General features: G+C 50.8%; 1 protein-coding gene across 1 annotated transcript in view; it reads right to left on the minus strand.

Moving 5' to 3' along the window:
- Positions 1–12,994, minus strand: part of SLCO2B1 (solute carrier organic anion transporter family, member 2B1) — a 49,982-nt gene extending 36,988 nt beyond the window's left edge. The window contains exons 1-5 of the mRNA XM_008946477.1: positions 12,914–12,994; positions 4,289–4,426; positions 4,028–4,190; positions 2,421–2,648; positions 718–816 (exon numbers count right to left, since the gene is read on the minus strand). Coding sequence (XP_008944725.1) covers positions 718–816; positions 2,421–2,648; positions 4,028–4,190; positions 4,289–4,426; positions 12,914–12,994 — 709 coding nt within the window. The remainder of the gene's footprint in view (positions 1–717; positions 817–2,420; positions 2,649–4,027; positions 4,191–4,288; positions 4,427–12,913) is intronic.
- Between the last annotated feature and the right edge of the window lie 2,650 nt (positions 12,995–15,644).

A 15,644-nucleotide genomic window follows, 5' to 3' on the forward strand; every position in this document is an offset into this window, starting at 1 on the left:
TTCTCTCTGGTCTTTGCACAACCTCCACATCCCCAGTCTTCCTCCCCCAGTGATGGCTGGTGACAAAATGCTCCCACTGCTGTTGCTGGCATATGGTAGAAAATTTGTAGAAAACCAAAAATCAGGTCTGCTCTAAAAGCACAATGCAGATGAGCATCCCTCTAACAAGATCTGGCAGCAGCCCAGGAGTGAGGGAACCTCAAGTCTGCAGCATGATTAAAATACAGGTTTCCAGCAGCCCTGGGGCCAGGTTTAACCCTGCAGAAGGACACACACACTTGTGACACCAACCCCAGCGCGGGACGTATGGGACTGGTCCCAGAATCCCAGCATGGTGGGGTTGGAAGGGACCTCTGGAGATCATCTCTTCCAACTCCCCTGCTCCAGCAGGTCACCCACAGCAGGGTGCCCAGGGTCACATCCAGGTGGGTTTGGAATCTCTCCAGAGCAGGAGACTCCACAGCCTCTCTGGGCAGCCTGCTCCAGGCTTGGCCACCCTCATACCAAAGAAGTTTCTCCTGCTGCTCAGACAGAAGAGTGATGGAAGTGATTTAGCAAGAGAAGCAGCAGACAAAGGGGACCAGCCCCTGCCCCACAGGTCGCACCCCCATCCCTTGGGGGCTGGGATGCCCAGAGAGCAGCTGGACCGCTGCTGGCTCAGTAAACGGGGCACAGGGGGAAGGTGCCAGCTGGCTCCCTGAGGGCACGTGCACTCACCTCTGGTGACTTTGTCGATGTCGACGTAAAAGCGCAGCATGGCAGAGCCCAGCATGAAGGCCACCCCCGGCCCGATGACCGTCACGGAGAACAAGATGCCTGCAGAGGGACAAGAGCACAGAGGCGCTCAGCCCCACATGAAGGCACCACAGGGGACAGGAAGTGCCTTGAGGTAGGACCAGGGTCCACCACGTCCGCCTCCATCACGGGCTACGTCCCTGGCAGCTTTCTTAGCTCACACCTTTCAAAGGACAACACCCCCATGCTTTCCAGGCTCCCTTCACAGGAAAGGTTTTGCAGAACTCGGATCTTCCTGCCACTTTTCTCCAGCCTCCTAGAAAGACCGAAATACACCCAGGAACAAGATGCGTGCCATGGCTTAAGGAATGCAGGAAATGGCAAGTGTTTTTTACAAGGCTAAGGAGATAAAAGTTATCAGCAGATTCTCCTGTGTGAATTACTGATTAAAAAAAACCCAAATGCGTGTAAGAATCAACCCCTGGTTTACAGGTGATCCTTTCAAATATGGTTCAGAAGTTTGGAGCATCTACCTGAGCAAAATCTGATGCAGTACTTCCAGTTTCCTCACAGTAATGGGCTGTTTATGAGCCATTCTTGCTGTCCCTTTCAGTCCAAAAGGCTGTCACACAGAACAGCTGGATAAGGGCTATAAGGAACTACAAGGACCACCTAGTCAATCCCACCACCCTGGGACATCCCCTTTTGGTGTGTACCCAAGCTGTTCTGCAGCACACTCTCTGCTGAAGGATTCTTGTCCACCTCCCAGATGCTTGATCCTTTTTTTTTTCAGTTTCCTATAATTTTCCCTGTATCTAAATAAAGTCTTCATTGCTGCATCTTAAGCTCACAGCGGCCTCCTGGGAACACAGAGATCAGATTATTCCTCTTCTCGTTGTTGAAGCCTCTTTGGAAGAGGACATCATTATTATAGGAAGTAATTTTTTAGACTAAGAGTGGTGAAGCACTGACACAGGTTGCCCAGGGAGGTGGTAGAAGCCCCATTCCAGAAAACATTCAAAGTCAGGTTGGACAGGGCTCTGAGCAACCTGGTCTGTAGAACCATAGAATCATGGAATGGGTTGGGTAGGGAAGGATCTTAAAGCTCATCTAGTTCCAATCCACCTCCAATGAGCAGGGACATCATGGCAACATAGAATACTAGGTTGGAAGAGACTTCAAGGATCACCTGGTCCAACCTTTCTTGCCAAAACTGTGGTCTAGAAAAGATAGCCAAGCACTCTGTCCAGCTGAATCTCAAAGTATCTAATGCTGGGGACTCCACCACTTCCCTGGGGGGTTTATTCCAATGGCTAGCTGTGAAAAATTGTCCTCTTGTGTCCTCTAGTTGCAGATGCCCCTGTTCACTTCAGGGGGATTGCACTAGATGACCTTGAAAGGTCCCTTCCAGCCCAAACCATTCTATGACTCTATGATTCTACGATTCTGTTCCTCTCCAGCTTATCACTCTCAGACCCCCAATTCCAGCATCTCCCCTGAATCGTCTTCCAGCACTCCTGATCTGTCTGCAGTTTGTCCAACCTTGAAGCAGAAACCTTCCTAGCACTGAACAGAGCAGAAGGGTTGGAGCTAGCTCTGCTCTCCTTAATTCAAATTAGTACTCTCTGGCCTTGCTATCAACCTCATTCTGGTTTCTTCTCTTCCCACAACAGCCCCACCCTTACCCAAATAGAGGGGGGAGTTCCTCTCGCTGGCAAAGTCATCGATGTAGGAGATCCCAAAGGGCTGGATGGGGACGCCACCGATACCCAGCAGCGTCTGGGCGATGAACATGATGAGAAGAACCTCGTGGTTCTCCCTGGCAGCATGGGGAGTGCAGCCGGCATCGCTGAGGTTCCCCTGGGACCCCGTCACCCCTGGCTGGCACAGGTCGGTGGTGTTGCTGAACATGCCTGTGATGACAAGGGGAGAAGGTCTGAGGAATCCCAGAATCCCAGCATGGAGGTGGTTGCAAGGGACCTTTGGAGATCATCCCCTCCAACCCCCCGCTCCAGCAGGTCACCCACAGCGGGGTGCCCAGGGTCACATCCAGGTGGGTTGGTAATCTCTCCAGAGCAGGAGACTCCACAGCCTCTCTGGGCAGCCGGCGCCAGGCTCGGCCACCCTCCCACCAAAGAAGTTTCTCCTCCTGCTCAGGTGGAACCTCCTGGGTTCCAGTTGGTGCCCGTTGCCCCTTGTCCTGTCGCTGCGACAGTCTGGGCCCAGCCTCTTGCCCCCCGGGGCCCTTTAGCTCTTGCTCAGCCTTGATCAGATCCTCTCAGAGGCTTCTCTCCTGCAGCTCAGCAGCCCCAGGGCGCTCAGCCTGTCCTGGCACAGAGATGCTCCAGGCCCCTCAGCAGGTCTGGAGCTCTAAGGAGTTTAGTCTGGAGAAAGAGCTTCTCTAAGGTGGCAGCAAGCACATAGGTGAGCGAGCACTCAGTAGATGTCAGGTGGGAGACATTGGTGAAAGAAAACGTAAAGAAAATGGAAAGAAAGTCTGCAGATGTTCACAGTGAGATGGATGCACATGCCACAGAAAGCCATGCTTTTTCATGGGAAAAGCAGAGCTGAGATCACTTCCAGGACCTCTGACAGATCTCGCAATAAAGGTAAGTGATCAAAACTGCAGATTTTGTGAATAGATACTCAGGAAATGACAACTGACTTTACCCCAAGATGGATCTCCTCAAAACATTCCCTCAAAGACAGCTCAGTCAGACAGAGGAAGACAGGTGAGGTGCCCCACAAGCAGGAGAAATTAGTTGTTAGCTCTCCCTCACTGCAGAGAACAGCATTTCACCCCCAAAGCTGCCTTGTTGGGTTGAGTCAATCTCCCTTCCATAACTCTTGTTTCCTTCCTGTAAAAGGCTTCAGGTGACAATTCATGAGACCTTATCTTATCTATGTTATGAAAGTAAGGGAGCAGCTCATGTGCATGAGGACAACTTGGCTCAACGCACAGAAGATGAGAGCCCTGATGGCTGGATAAGATGCTCGTGGTACCCACTGGTTTTCTGCTGCATGGATGTGCAGAAGACAAAGGGAATCAGGGGCACTGACAACATTTTGATGGTTGTCCTGCCCTTTCCTGTTATTCCAGCTGCCGCCTCTTTCTGCTTCTCACCATCAGCTGTTGCTGATTTGGGAATTTTTAAATTGAATGAAATGAAATTTGAGAAAAATTTGTTCCTTGAGGACAAACCTACAGCCTGCAGCTCCCAACCCCCTGAAAGGGCAGATGGGTTCCTTTCTCTACCCCAAAAGGCGTGACATAAATTCCCAGAGTACCTACTGGCAACAGACTGGTCATACTCGTAGGGTCCCGTTATGAAGTGGGGGAAAGCCATGAGGAACCCGGCCAGGGAGACGAGGATGGCACCGCAGCCGATGAAGCGGGGCCTGTGCACTCGGCTCCCAAAGTAGCTCACAAAGACGATCAGCAGCGTGTTCCCAACCTGCAGCAGGACACAGACCAAGACGTCTCTCGAGGGAACGACAGCAGCACGGGGAGAACATTCCCCAAGCAGACCAGGAGAAGCAGGCTGGTTTTCACCTCATTGAAGGAAGCGAGCAGCCCCGACGTCTGGCTGGAGAGGCCGTATCGTCTCTCGATGGTTGAGATGGAGCTCTTCAGGTACCCAGAGACCAGGAGCTGAGAGAACTGCAGGACCCCGTGGCAGAAAACGAAGAACTGCCAACACAAAAAGAGAGCATCCAGCACAATTACTGTGAGCTGCAACATAATAAACAGCATCTCCTGCACAAAGACATGAGTATTGAATGTGAACCTTTGACCACGAGCCTTTGAAGTATCACCCCTGCTGCTGCCGTCAGTGGTCTTCCGAAATTACATCCAGGTCACTAAATAGTCCTCTGCCAAAAATGCCAATAGGGTCAATATTTGCAAGTAGAGGGGAGTTTCTTTGGCTGAAAGTGGCTTTGGACAAACAGGTCATTTCAGTTGGGATGCTGCTAGTTTGTGTTGGCCTTGACCCCAAGATCCAGCAGCAGAAGTGGGAGCTTGCGAAACCTTCCTGCTCCTGTCCGGCCTGAGGCAGGCAGCCATCCTCACTGCTGGCAGGGGCTCTTCTGGGACAGGACCAACTTCTTCTGAACACAACAGAAAACCTCTTTAGAGAAAGTCAGAAGAAGGTCAGGGAGAATAATTCAGTCTCTCTGTTTTCCTTCTTGCAAAGGCCTGGATATAACAGACACATTTGGCAAAATGTGATGGTTCTTTTCCACTTCCAGAAGGAAACTTTGTCAAAGACCTCATCACCTCCCAAAAAAATTGTCTGACCTCATCTCCTCCAGAGTTGGGACGCAATAGTGCTCAGCTACCAGGCAAACACGCGTCTTGAGCTCTTTCACCATTATACTGAGAGCAGCATCCATCTTCCTGCTTCTCACACAGAACCATTTTGCAAGTGTCAAATGAACCATCCCAGGACGGATAAAGACCACCTCCCTTTCTCCACAGCTCAGCGTAGGCAAGAAGCTGGCAAGCCATCTCCTTCACTGCTGCTACATGGCTTTCCAGAGGCATCCTTCCAGCCCCCAAATCATAGGATCATTGAATCATTTTGGTTGGAAGACACCTTTCATCAAGGCCAACCACTAACCTAGCAGTGCCAGGTCACTACTAAATGGCTGAGGGAACTGGGGCTGTTTAGTCTGAAGAAAAGGAGGCTGAGGAGGGACAGGAGGTTGTGGAGATATAGATGCTGGTCTACTCTTCTCACAAGGAACCAGTGATAAAACAAGAGGGAAAGGCCTCAAGCTGCACCAGGAGAGGTTTAGACTGGACTATAGGGAGAACTTTTTCATTGACAAGCTTGTCAGGCATTGGAACAGGCTGCCCAGGGAGGTGGTTTGGTCACCATCCCTGGATGTGCTTAAAAGCTGTGTAGATTGTGGTACCTGGGGTTATGGCTTAGGGGTGGACTTAGCAGAGTGGGGTTAATGGTTGGACTCGATGATCTTAAAGGTCTTTTCCAACCCAACTGACTCTGTAATTTTGTAAACCATGTCCCTCAGCACCACATCTCCATAACTTTTCAATCCCTCCAGGGATGGGGACTCCACCACTGCCCTGGGCAGCCTGGCACAGCCCTGAACAACCCTCAAGGGCAAGAAACTGTTCCCCAGGGCCAACCTCAGTCTCCCCTGGGGAAACTTGAAGCCATTGCCTCTTGTCCTGTCCCTTCATTCTGATCCAGGGCTGAAGTGGGGTCATTGTCCAGCTGGACTGTTCTGCACACAGAAGGACAATTCACAGCACAGAAAAGGAAAAAGAGGATGATCAAGCCCCTTCCACTCCCTGAGAACCAGAGCACCAGGGTATGGATACCCCCACCAAAAGTGATGCCTTGGCATCATGCAAAACAGGATGCAACCCTGGACCTTCTCCCTTCCAGGGTCAAGTCACCACTGAGGGGTGCAGCTGTGATTGGACAAGGAAAATGTCACCAGCCAAAGGAAAGCTTTCCCAGAGGCAGCTTTACCAAAACTCCTACATTCCCGCAGGACATGCTGGCTACATCTAGGCAATGCCTCCTGAACACATGACTTAGGATGGAAATTTTCAGATTAATTTTTCCAGGCATCCATAACAGAGAGTCAAACAGTATCCAAATCTATGACTTGTTGTGGAGGCACCAGCCTCTCATGGCCTGTTGGCTAACATCAGCTCAGCAGCCACCCACCACTGCTCCACACCCTCTTCAGCACAGGAGGTCAAAATGGGTTGGGAAGCTGGTCTCTTATTCCCCCTTATCTGGGCAGAGTAAAGCACATAAAAGAGAAATGGCCCTAGGAAGGACTTGCAGTGGCTTCTTGTCAGCACCGGGCAAGGACCCCAGCTCTTCTGGCTCCAGGGGCTATTTGCTGTTGCCATCAGATCACAGCATGGCTGGTGATATGCCAGGAAAAGAAGGAACAGCCTCATGGACTTTAGATCTGCTGGAGTGATTTATGTCCCTCCTTGTCTGTGGCTGCATACACGATGCTGCATTTTGTCCTGCAGCAAAAAAAAAAATCACTTGTTTACATTCCTGTATCTAGTCAGGGCATCTGGCTTTCTAACTTGTATGGTCTGGGACGATGTTCTTCATGCCTGGACAGAAAGACCATTACTGACACCAGCATGACCCTTACAAACAGAGAGAGAGACTTCCCTGAGCTGCTGCAGAGCATAAGCTCAGCTCTGCTCGAGAGCCACAGGGCATCTACAGCATCTCCAAGGTGCCAGAGGTCATACGGACATGGACATCAACGTGTGCTTCTTGTGTCCCAGGAGATCTCAGCAGGGCTAACCCTCCAGACAAAGCCTGCTTTCATCTAAATCCTTCCTTGGCAGCAGAGCCTGCTTCTCCAGACTCCCAGCAAAAGAAAGGAGAAGCAGCACACAGCAGTGCTGTTCAGGAGGAAGACAACACGCTAAAATCAAATTATTTCCTGCCAGGAGGCAAACTTCCAAACCTAGAGCAGCTTTCCACCCTCTCAAGGTACAGGCTGTCTATGTTACAGGCCTAATACGGGCTTGAAAGAGGGGTTTGACACCAAGAGGCATGGCTCAGGTCTCCTCCATGGCTTTTGGTTGAGTCCTAGAGATTGAGTCTGTACTTGTAAATGAAACAGGCCAGGGACCATTTTCTGATGCCAAGGCCAGTGGGAAGAGAATAACCTGCACCCATCCTACCAAACAAGCCTTCAAAACAGGGTATTTTCACCCAAAATGGTTGCTGGGAACAGTCCCCAGTCCTCAGTTTCCCAGGTTTTGGGGAAAGTAGTAGGTGGCCCAGGGCCAAGTTATAGAGTAGGTGATAATTCCAAGCTACAGCCTGAGGATGCTTAGGTCTGCTCAGGGTCTCGGGATGTAAAATGCCCCCTCCATCCCTGGAGGAGCTGATCTGGCATCAACACGCCCAGTCGTGCTCCACCAGCCTGTGGTGGGGTGAGGGTACAGGGCAGGCTTGGTCCTGCCTTTGGGATGTGCCCAGGAATGCGGCCACACCATGATGCTCATCATAAGAGGGTTTTGGCTGGTCCTCGGCAAGCTGCTGCTGGAAGCTCCGGCCATCCAGACCACAACCCTACTACACTGGAAGAGGGATCTTGCATTTTCTGCAGCCCACAGAGCAGCCACTACCTGCATCCCTCCAGTCTGCAAGGGCTGGACTTCAGAGGATGAAAATCTAGGCTTGGAGTGCAGAGAGCTCCCTCACTGAAGCCTGCAGTGGGTTTCTCTGGGTTTATCTTTCCCTTTTCTGGAAGAAAGAAAGCAGCACTGCACATTCTGGAGAACATGGAGAAGAGCAAAATCATGGGTCAGTGCAAAGGTGTGGGGACATTTCTGGTGGCAGACCATCCTGAGGGGATTGCAGCAGCTTAAGGAAACTGGAGGTGGAGGACAGGGGACCTGGATAAAGTCAGGATCTGGTGGGGTGTTTAAAGACAGCCCAGCAAGAGCCCTCAGATATTCCCTGTGTCCCACCAGGGGGCTGGGGATGGTAAAAGAGCTTCAAAGACATCCAACCACAGTGCAAAGGGCAGGATGAAAGAAAGAGAAGGAAATCCCCTGGGCAGAGCTTCCTAAGATGGAGCTGTCGAGAGCAGTTTTTAAGTAAACAGTTCCATCTCTTTTCTTCAACATGTACCTTTGAAAGAAATGACTGATAACAACCAAACACATCAGAGGGGCCAACATCTCACATTTCTGCACTGGGTGTGTTGAAAGAGCAACCTGGATACTCATCCAGGCTTTTCTAAATCTCTTGGTCATTTGTAACTGTATCTCTTGGCCTTTGGTCTTGGTCTACAGTAGCTGCACTTGTTGCACAAAAGTTTTTAGACAACAGTCATAAGACCAGAGCAAGGAGGACAACGTTTAGAAAGTCAAAATCAAGATGGAAATGGCTGAGAAGGTGTCCTCACTCCCAGAAGGACCTGGAGGGGCTGGAGCGTGGACAGAGAAGGGCAATGAAGCTGCTGGGGAAAGGTCTAGAGCTCGTGTGGTGAGGAGCAGCTGAGGGAGCTGGGGGGGCTGAGCCTGGAGCTGTGGAGGCTCAGGGGAGACCTTCTGGCTCTCCACAGCTCCCTGACAGGAGGCTGGAGCCAGGGGGGGGTCGGGCTCTTCTCCCAAGGAACAAGGGACAGCACAAGAGGAAACAGCCTCAAGCTGCACCAGGGGAGGTTGAGGTTGGCCCTGAGGAACAATTTGTTGCCCTTGAGGGTTGTCCAGGGCTGTGCCAGGCTGCCCAGGGCAGTGGTGGAGTCCCCATCCCTGGAGGGGTTTCCATGCTGTGGAGATGTGGTGCTGAGGGACATGGGTCAGTGGGGACCTGGCAGTGCTGGGGGGACGGTTGGACTTGATGATCTTGAAGGTCTCTCCCACCCTAAGCAATTCATGATTCTAAGCAAACTGGAAGGTGAAGACCATTGCCTGCATTTTATCCAGCTTTTGCAGTGATTGTAAGTAATCTAATTCTGGGGAAACATCTCAGAAAAACTCAGCTTCTTGCAGGATCTTCCAGACTTTCTCTGATTCCCATTTCTTCATGATGCTGATTTACTCTCCTCAGGTAGCAAAGTGGGAGGTCCTGCAATTAAAGCTCTGCAAGGCTGAGCCTCCTTCCTGCTCCTCAGGGAGTCATTGCAGGCAACCACTCTAACCACAAGGCATTTTTAGGCAGGAGAGTATTTTAATGAGTGAGAAACTGTGCTGCTAATTGCTAGTCTGTGCTTTCCAGCTTGCCCTGTTGTAGCTGTGATGGTGGTGGTGGGTGGTTGAGCCCCAGCTACGTATCTATCACAGGGCTCCTCTGGGACCTCCCATATTTGGTGCAGGACTGACCACATGCAGGTTCAGATGTCACCCTGTGCCCTTCTCAGCTAGATGTGGGAAACAGCCAATGCACAAGGCAGGCAGATCTTCTGCATCATCTTTCTGTGCCATCCAGTTACTTTTCCCAAGAAGCTGAGGCTGGGATCCCCCCACATGGGCACTTGGGGATGGTGGGATCAGCCAGCCTGGGTACCATGGGCTGCCCTGGCAGCAGGAGATCAGAAGGTGACCTGGGCACCAGCGGGCACCAGCTCTTCCCCAAAATCTGGGGCCTGCCAGCAGGACATACCCACAGAAAGACAGGAGCAGCCCCAGAGCTGGGTGCTCCCAGAAGCAACCCCAAGCCCACCTGCCTGGCACCTCTGTCCCATGAATGGCCAAGCCATGCTCACAGCCTTTCCCCTCTACATCAGCACAATTAAATCAGCTCAGATTCCAAATGAGCGCTTGCGTAGGCTGAGGAGGAAGGAAGGGAGAGGTTGTTAATGGCTTTTTTTATATATATATATAAACATCTGTGAAGCATTATTTTAAGAGCCTCCTCAGGCTTTATGTTGGGACAACACCAAACATCACACCAGAACAGGGACAGAAGGTGGTTGGTACCAATGTACCCCTGCCAAAACCAACCTACTTGCAGTGCCGGGGTATAGAGTAACCTTCTTCCTCCAGAGATGTGCCACCACCACTTCCCACCACCAGTCAGGTACTGAGAGTGCCCAAGACATCTTAGAGGGAAGGGCAGCATCCCTGTCAGGTCTTTGGTGAGGTGTCCTCACCCAGAGGCAACGATGTCTCAATTTAACATCTACACCCTCCACAACCAGCCCTGGGGTGAGTTCATCTCTGCTCTACCACATGCTGAATAAGGAGCTTCTCCTCAGCCAGGCACTCTGAGAGCAGCTCGCTGCTTTGTTGCTTTTCTCTGTGGTTTTGGGGAAATATTTGCAGGCTTTGCTCTACTCAGCCTTGCATCGCTTCAGCAAGGAATTGCTGCTCCCACTCCACACATGTAAGAGAACAGAGAAACGTACTCGGTCTTAAACAGCCAACAAATTGCAGAATGGGGAAATAAACACCAATATCTCCTCTCCTGTCAGTCTGGGGCAAAATTCTTATGAAGTTTCCTTTGTATTTCTGGTGACAAATCCTCCATGTAAGGGCTCTGAAAGCTGCACACACATTTCAGCTCCAGCTGTCACAGGGAAGTCCCTATCGTGCTGTTTCCAGGTGTTTGGGAGACTTCTGCTGCTATTTTAAGAACAAGTGTTGTGCCTCAGCCTGTGACAAAATCCCATGCACTGGGCTGTGCTTACAGGGAGTAGCAAATGGGTGTTAGAGGAATCAGCTTGTTCCAGGTCAGTCAAAACCTGTTGCGTGTCATTGGGCACAAGTCCCTACACCTGCACAGAAGCACCTATAATAAAGACGTGGGGCAAGGACAGCTCTGGTTTGTTCTTCAGCTAAAGCACAGAGCAGAAAGCATCAAGGTCTGAAGCTCCCAGAGAGGGTGAATGTCCTCAGCCAGCTCCTTGGTAGCTTTAGGAGGTGGAGATGTGCACGTTGGATCCACAGCTGTGGATGATGCAAATGAACCTGGAAGCCACCTCTGGGGCATGAAGGTCATTGGGCATGTCTTCAAGGTGAAGAATGACAACAAGCAGGGCCAATCAGGGATGGGGAACACAAGTCCACAGGACCAAAATATGCTCCCTAGGGCCACTCACCTTCCTACACATCTCTACTAGGAAGGGTTTCACTGGATCATCAACAGCATGATGCCTGAAAACATGCACCTCAAACAACCCAGCAGTGACCATGTTTGCAGCCACAGTCTTCAAATGTCGCAGTTTTATTGGCCAGAACCTCTTTACATTGACTACAGTGGACCATAGTATGGCCTATGCCTTATTGCCCAGCAGGGCATTGCTCTCAGCCTGCTTCCTCTTCATCTGCAGGTGAGCTTTTGTTGGAACACACAGTCTTTCAAAAAAAGTTTCTCCTTCTGTAGCAGTCTCCATCAGAAGAACCCAAACTACTTCTCCATCTATAAGGAGCCCTTCAGCAGAACTGTTCTTCCCAAACTCGTGTGTCCAGCATGGGATGGCAAGATAAGATGTTGGACTTTAATAGAAGTAGCAGACCTGAGCTAATCTGCTCTAATGGACCATAGGAAATAGTCCCAGGTACCTCTAAAGGCTCGGGGACCTTCAGCCCCAGGGATGTTCCCCAGAAGAACATTTTTGAGTTATGCCTCTCAGCTGCATTTTGACACATGGCAACTATTTTTTGTGACAAATATATGTAAAAATTGCAGTGCTGTGATTTAAGGTCCTTCAGCCACTTCAAACACATTAATCACATTTGTGGATTGGTTTTGTGTTTCTGCAAGAACTGTTTTAACCCTGGACTTGAAGTGATGTTTTCTGAGGAAGTCATTTAGAAACCGGACAGGGTGACCTCACTTCTTGAAAGCAAAATAAAAAAAAACTAAGAAAAAGAGATCTGAGGAAAACATCCTGTGCTGAGTATAACTGTGTGCTTGGTGACATGCCTGGTCAGGTCAGCTCTGCCTCAGGGCTGCAAACAAGTCCTTCAGCAGCACACAGTGAAATACTCTCCATACTCTGACCTGGAAGGACCAGCCAAGGTCTCCCTGCTGAGCTTTCCAAGAAGAAACCCTACAGCAAGGTATCCTGATGGAACAGAGCTGATCTCCACCAAAATCCCTTATTTCTGCTCTTCTCAGGGTGGGTTGCAGGGACCCTTCAGAAATAAGTAAGCCCAGGTCTGGGCTGCAATACTCCCCACCAAGAGCTTCCTCTACATCGACCTTCACAGGTACCTTTACTCAGAAAAATCACAGAATCCCACAGCATGGTAGGGGTGGAAGGGACCTCTGGGGATCATCTCATCCAACCCCCCTGCTCCATCAGGTCACCCACAGCAGAGTGCCCAGGGTCACATCCAGCCATGTTTGGAATCTCTCCCAAGAAGGAGACTCCACAACCTCTCTGGGGCAGCCTGCTCCAGGCTCGGCCACCCTCACACCAGAGAAGTTTCTCCTTAAGATCTGGGATTTGTTTCTCTTGAAGTCTTGTTTTGGGAGTTTCACTGACGGATGTTAAATGCTGCAGAAGCTGGAAGCTGAACCTGGTTCACATCATTTCCTTTTGGATGGAGACGGCTGCACACTCTGCTGTAGGAAGCATGCGTAAAATCTTCCAGATACATTTGCTGAACAGAAACCCTGCCAAAGCCTTCTGCATCAAGCCAAACTCCTCTTTACTAGGTCCTAATCCAAGGTGGGGTTAGAGAAAGCAGGACATTTACCTTGATACTGAGGAACGGGCTCCTGCAGAGTGTCTTCGGGGCCGGATCCGGGTAGCTGCTCTTTGGAGCGGGACTCGTCATCCTGGCAGGTCTGCTTTATCGGCCTGCCAAAAGAAACCATTCAGCACAACACAGAGTTGCTCTGCCTGAATTCACCTCGCTCAGCACAGCAAAATCCTGTCGTGCTTTGCAGACGCCCACACAGCAGCACAGGGTCGTTGTAAGCAATTATTATTTATTCCTGGGTTTCCTTCTCTTTCAGCACTTCGCTTCGGCAAGGCACAAAGCAGCATCCAAAACACTCAGGGTATAATGAGCAGGGTGCCCGAGAGGTTAAAAATTATCAGTCAGTGTCATTTCTAAGCCACAAAGCAGTGCTGGGCCAGGATCCTGGTATTGCCAAATCCCAGCCATGCCAGAGCCAACAGGGCCAACGCTGCCCCACATGACAAGGACAATATTGTTTAAATATTATCTGGGTGTGTACTGTTTAACGTCCTTATCAGTGACCTGGGACAGGGGGGCAGAGGGCATTTGCGGGCAGCTGGCAGGAGACACAAGACTGGGAGGAGCAACTGGCACAGCCAGTGGTTGTGCTGCCATCCAGAGGGACCTCAATGGGTTGGAGAAATAGGCATTGAGAGGGACCTCAACAGGCTGGAAAAACAGTCATCCAGAGGAATCTCAACAGGGTAGAGAAATGGGCATCCAGAGGGACCTCAAGGGGATGGAGGAATGGGAATCCAGAGGGATCTCAGTGGACTGGAGAAATGGGCATCCAGAGAGACCTCAACGATCTGGAGAACTTCATGAAGTCCAGCCAGGAGAAGTGCAAAGTCCTGCCCCTGGGGAGGAACAACCCCAGGCACCAGCACAGGCTGGGGGCCCACCAACTCTGCAGAGAAGGACCAGGGGCTGAACACGAGTGAGCAGCACTCCCTCTCAGCAAGGAAAGCCATCTGGGCTGCACTGGGAAGTGCTGCCATGATCTCCACATTCCTTCCTACCTCAACTATTCTGTGATCCTGTAATAATCACTTCAACACTCACATGAGGAAGGTGGGCAATATTTACTGTCCCAAGTGATGCGACTCTCTAATTGCTCTGATCAACCCATTTATATCCTTGAATCACACAAGACATCTTGGCTTCTTTTTGTCTGTTGTCAACCACACACCTAAACCAAACATCTCAACAGATCCCCAGACCTTCCCTAATCCCTCCCTGAACTCCATCCACAAGGAACATCTTATAATCTTCATACAGTGCCTGGGGTAGGCTTTGGTTGCCACCGTGCTAGTGCAAATCACCTGGAGCCTTATTCTCCTTCTCATGCTAGTGCAGCTCCACAAACCCCAGAGCAGCTCCTCTGGTTTGGTTAGACACAGTTGAGGCCAGGATCCAGTCTCTGCATTATATACGGCACCAGCTCGAGCAGTCATAGCTTTCTAGCTGTGTCTGCATTACACAGTGACACTGTAGTTGAAGTTTTGTTTGCAAAACACTGTGATGTTATAGTTGAAGGTCAATGCTACGGGGTGAGAAAAATACCCACAGCACAGAAGAGATGGGAAAAGAGCTTGAGAGGAAAAACTCATCTGAGCATTAGCTCAGCTCTTCAGTGGTGCTGGAGCAGGCTTGGGCCAAGTGTGAGGGATCTGCCCAGACATGAAGTCCCCACCAAGGTGTTGCCAAGGTCACCAGCTGCAGCTGAGGTCACATTTCCTGTCCTCATGGGACAAAACTGGGCCACCGAGATGATCCAAGAGTGGAACCCCTCTGCTGGGAGGCCATGCTGAGAGGTGGGCTTGCTCAGCTGGGAGAAAAGGAGGCTCTGGGGGAGACCTTCTGTTGGCCTTTCAGTATTTATAGGGGCTATCAGAAAGCTGGGGACAGATTTTTTTAGTGCTGAGAGGTGGGCTTGCTCAGCTGGGAGAAAAGGAGGCTCTGGGGGAGACCTTCTGTTGGCCTTTCAGTCCTGAAAGGATGTTCTAAAGAGGTAGGAAGTCAGTCTTTTCTCCCAAGTAACAAGTGACAGGACAAGAGGAAATTACTTGAGGGAGATTTAGACCGGAGAGGAGTAAGAAATGTTTGACACTGAGGTTGGTGAGCCCCTGGCCCAGGCTGCCCCGAGAGGTGGTTGCTGCCCCATCCCTGGAACCATTCCAGGTGTGGTTGGCTGGGGCTCTGAGCAACCTGCTCTAGTTGCAGATGTCCCTGCTCAGCACAGGTGGTTGGACAAGAGATGACCTTGAAAGTTGCCTTCCCACCCAAACCATTACATGATTCTATGGTTCTTTGATGTGATGGAACTGGTGTCAGCTCCCCATCACTCAAGGCTGATGGTTGCACCCGGGCACGGCATGCAGAAGTGTGCACACAAGAACAAGCCACTTTGGAGGCACTGGTTGGTCAAACTACCTCCCCGAGAGCAGGCTATAGATATGGCTCTGCTTAAACGAGGGTGGGTTTGGGGGACTCTCCTGCAGGCTCAAGGGCAGGAGCTCCTGCTCAGCAAGCCCTTCATCCCTCCATGCGCTGGGTCTCTGATGTGTTAAAGCTTTCCCTTCCTGCCTCTTATTTTCACCCATAGTGTTTTGCCGTTTCTCCTGGAAGAATCCTTCCACACTTGCTTCCTGGCTACCAACCTCCACCAAAATTTAACCACACAAAGAAATGTATATCCGTGGGCAGCCACAACCCCCCTCCTTGCTCCAGTGACCTCTTTCCC

This window comes from Merops nubicus, unplaced genomic scaffold (genome assembly GCF_000691845.1).
Source record: "Merops nubicus isolate BGI_N331 unplaced genomic scaffold, ASM69184v1 scaffold5078, whole genome shotgun sequence".
NCBI classification, from domain to species: Eukaryota; Metazoa; Chordata; class Aves; order Coraciiformes; family Meropidae; genus Merops; species Merops nubicus.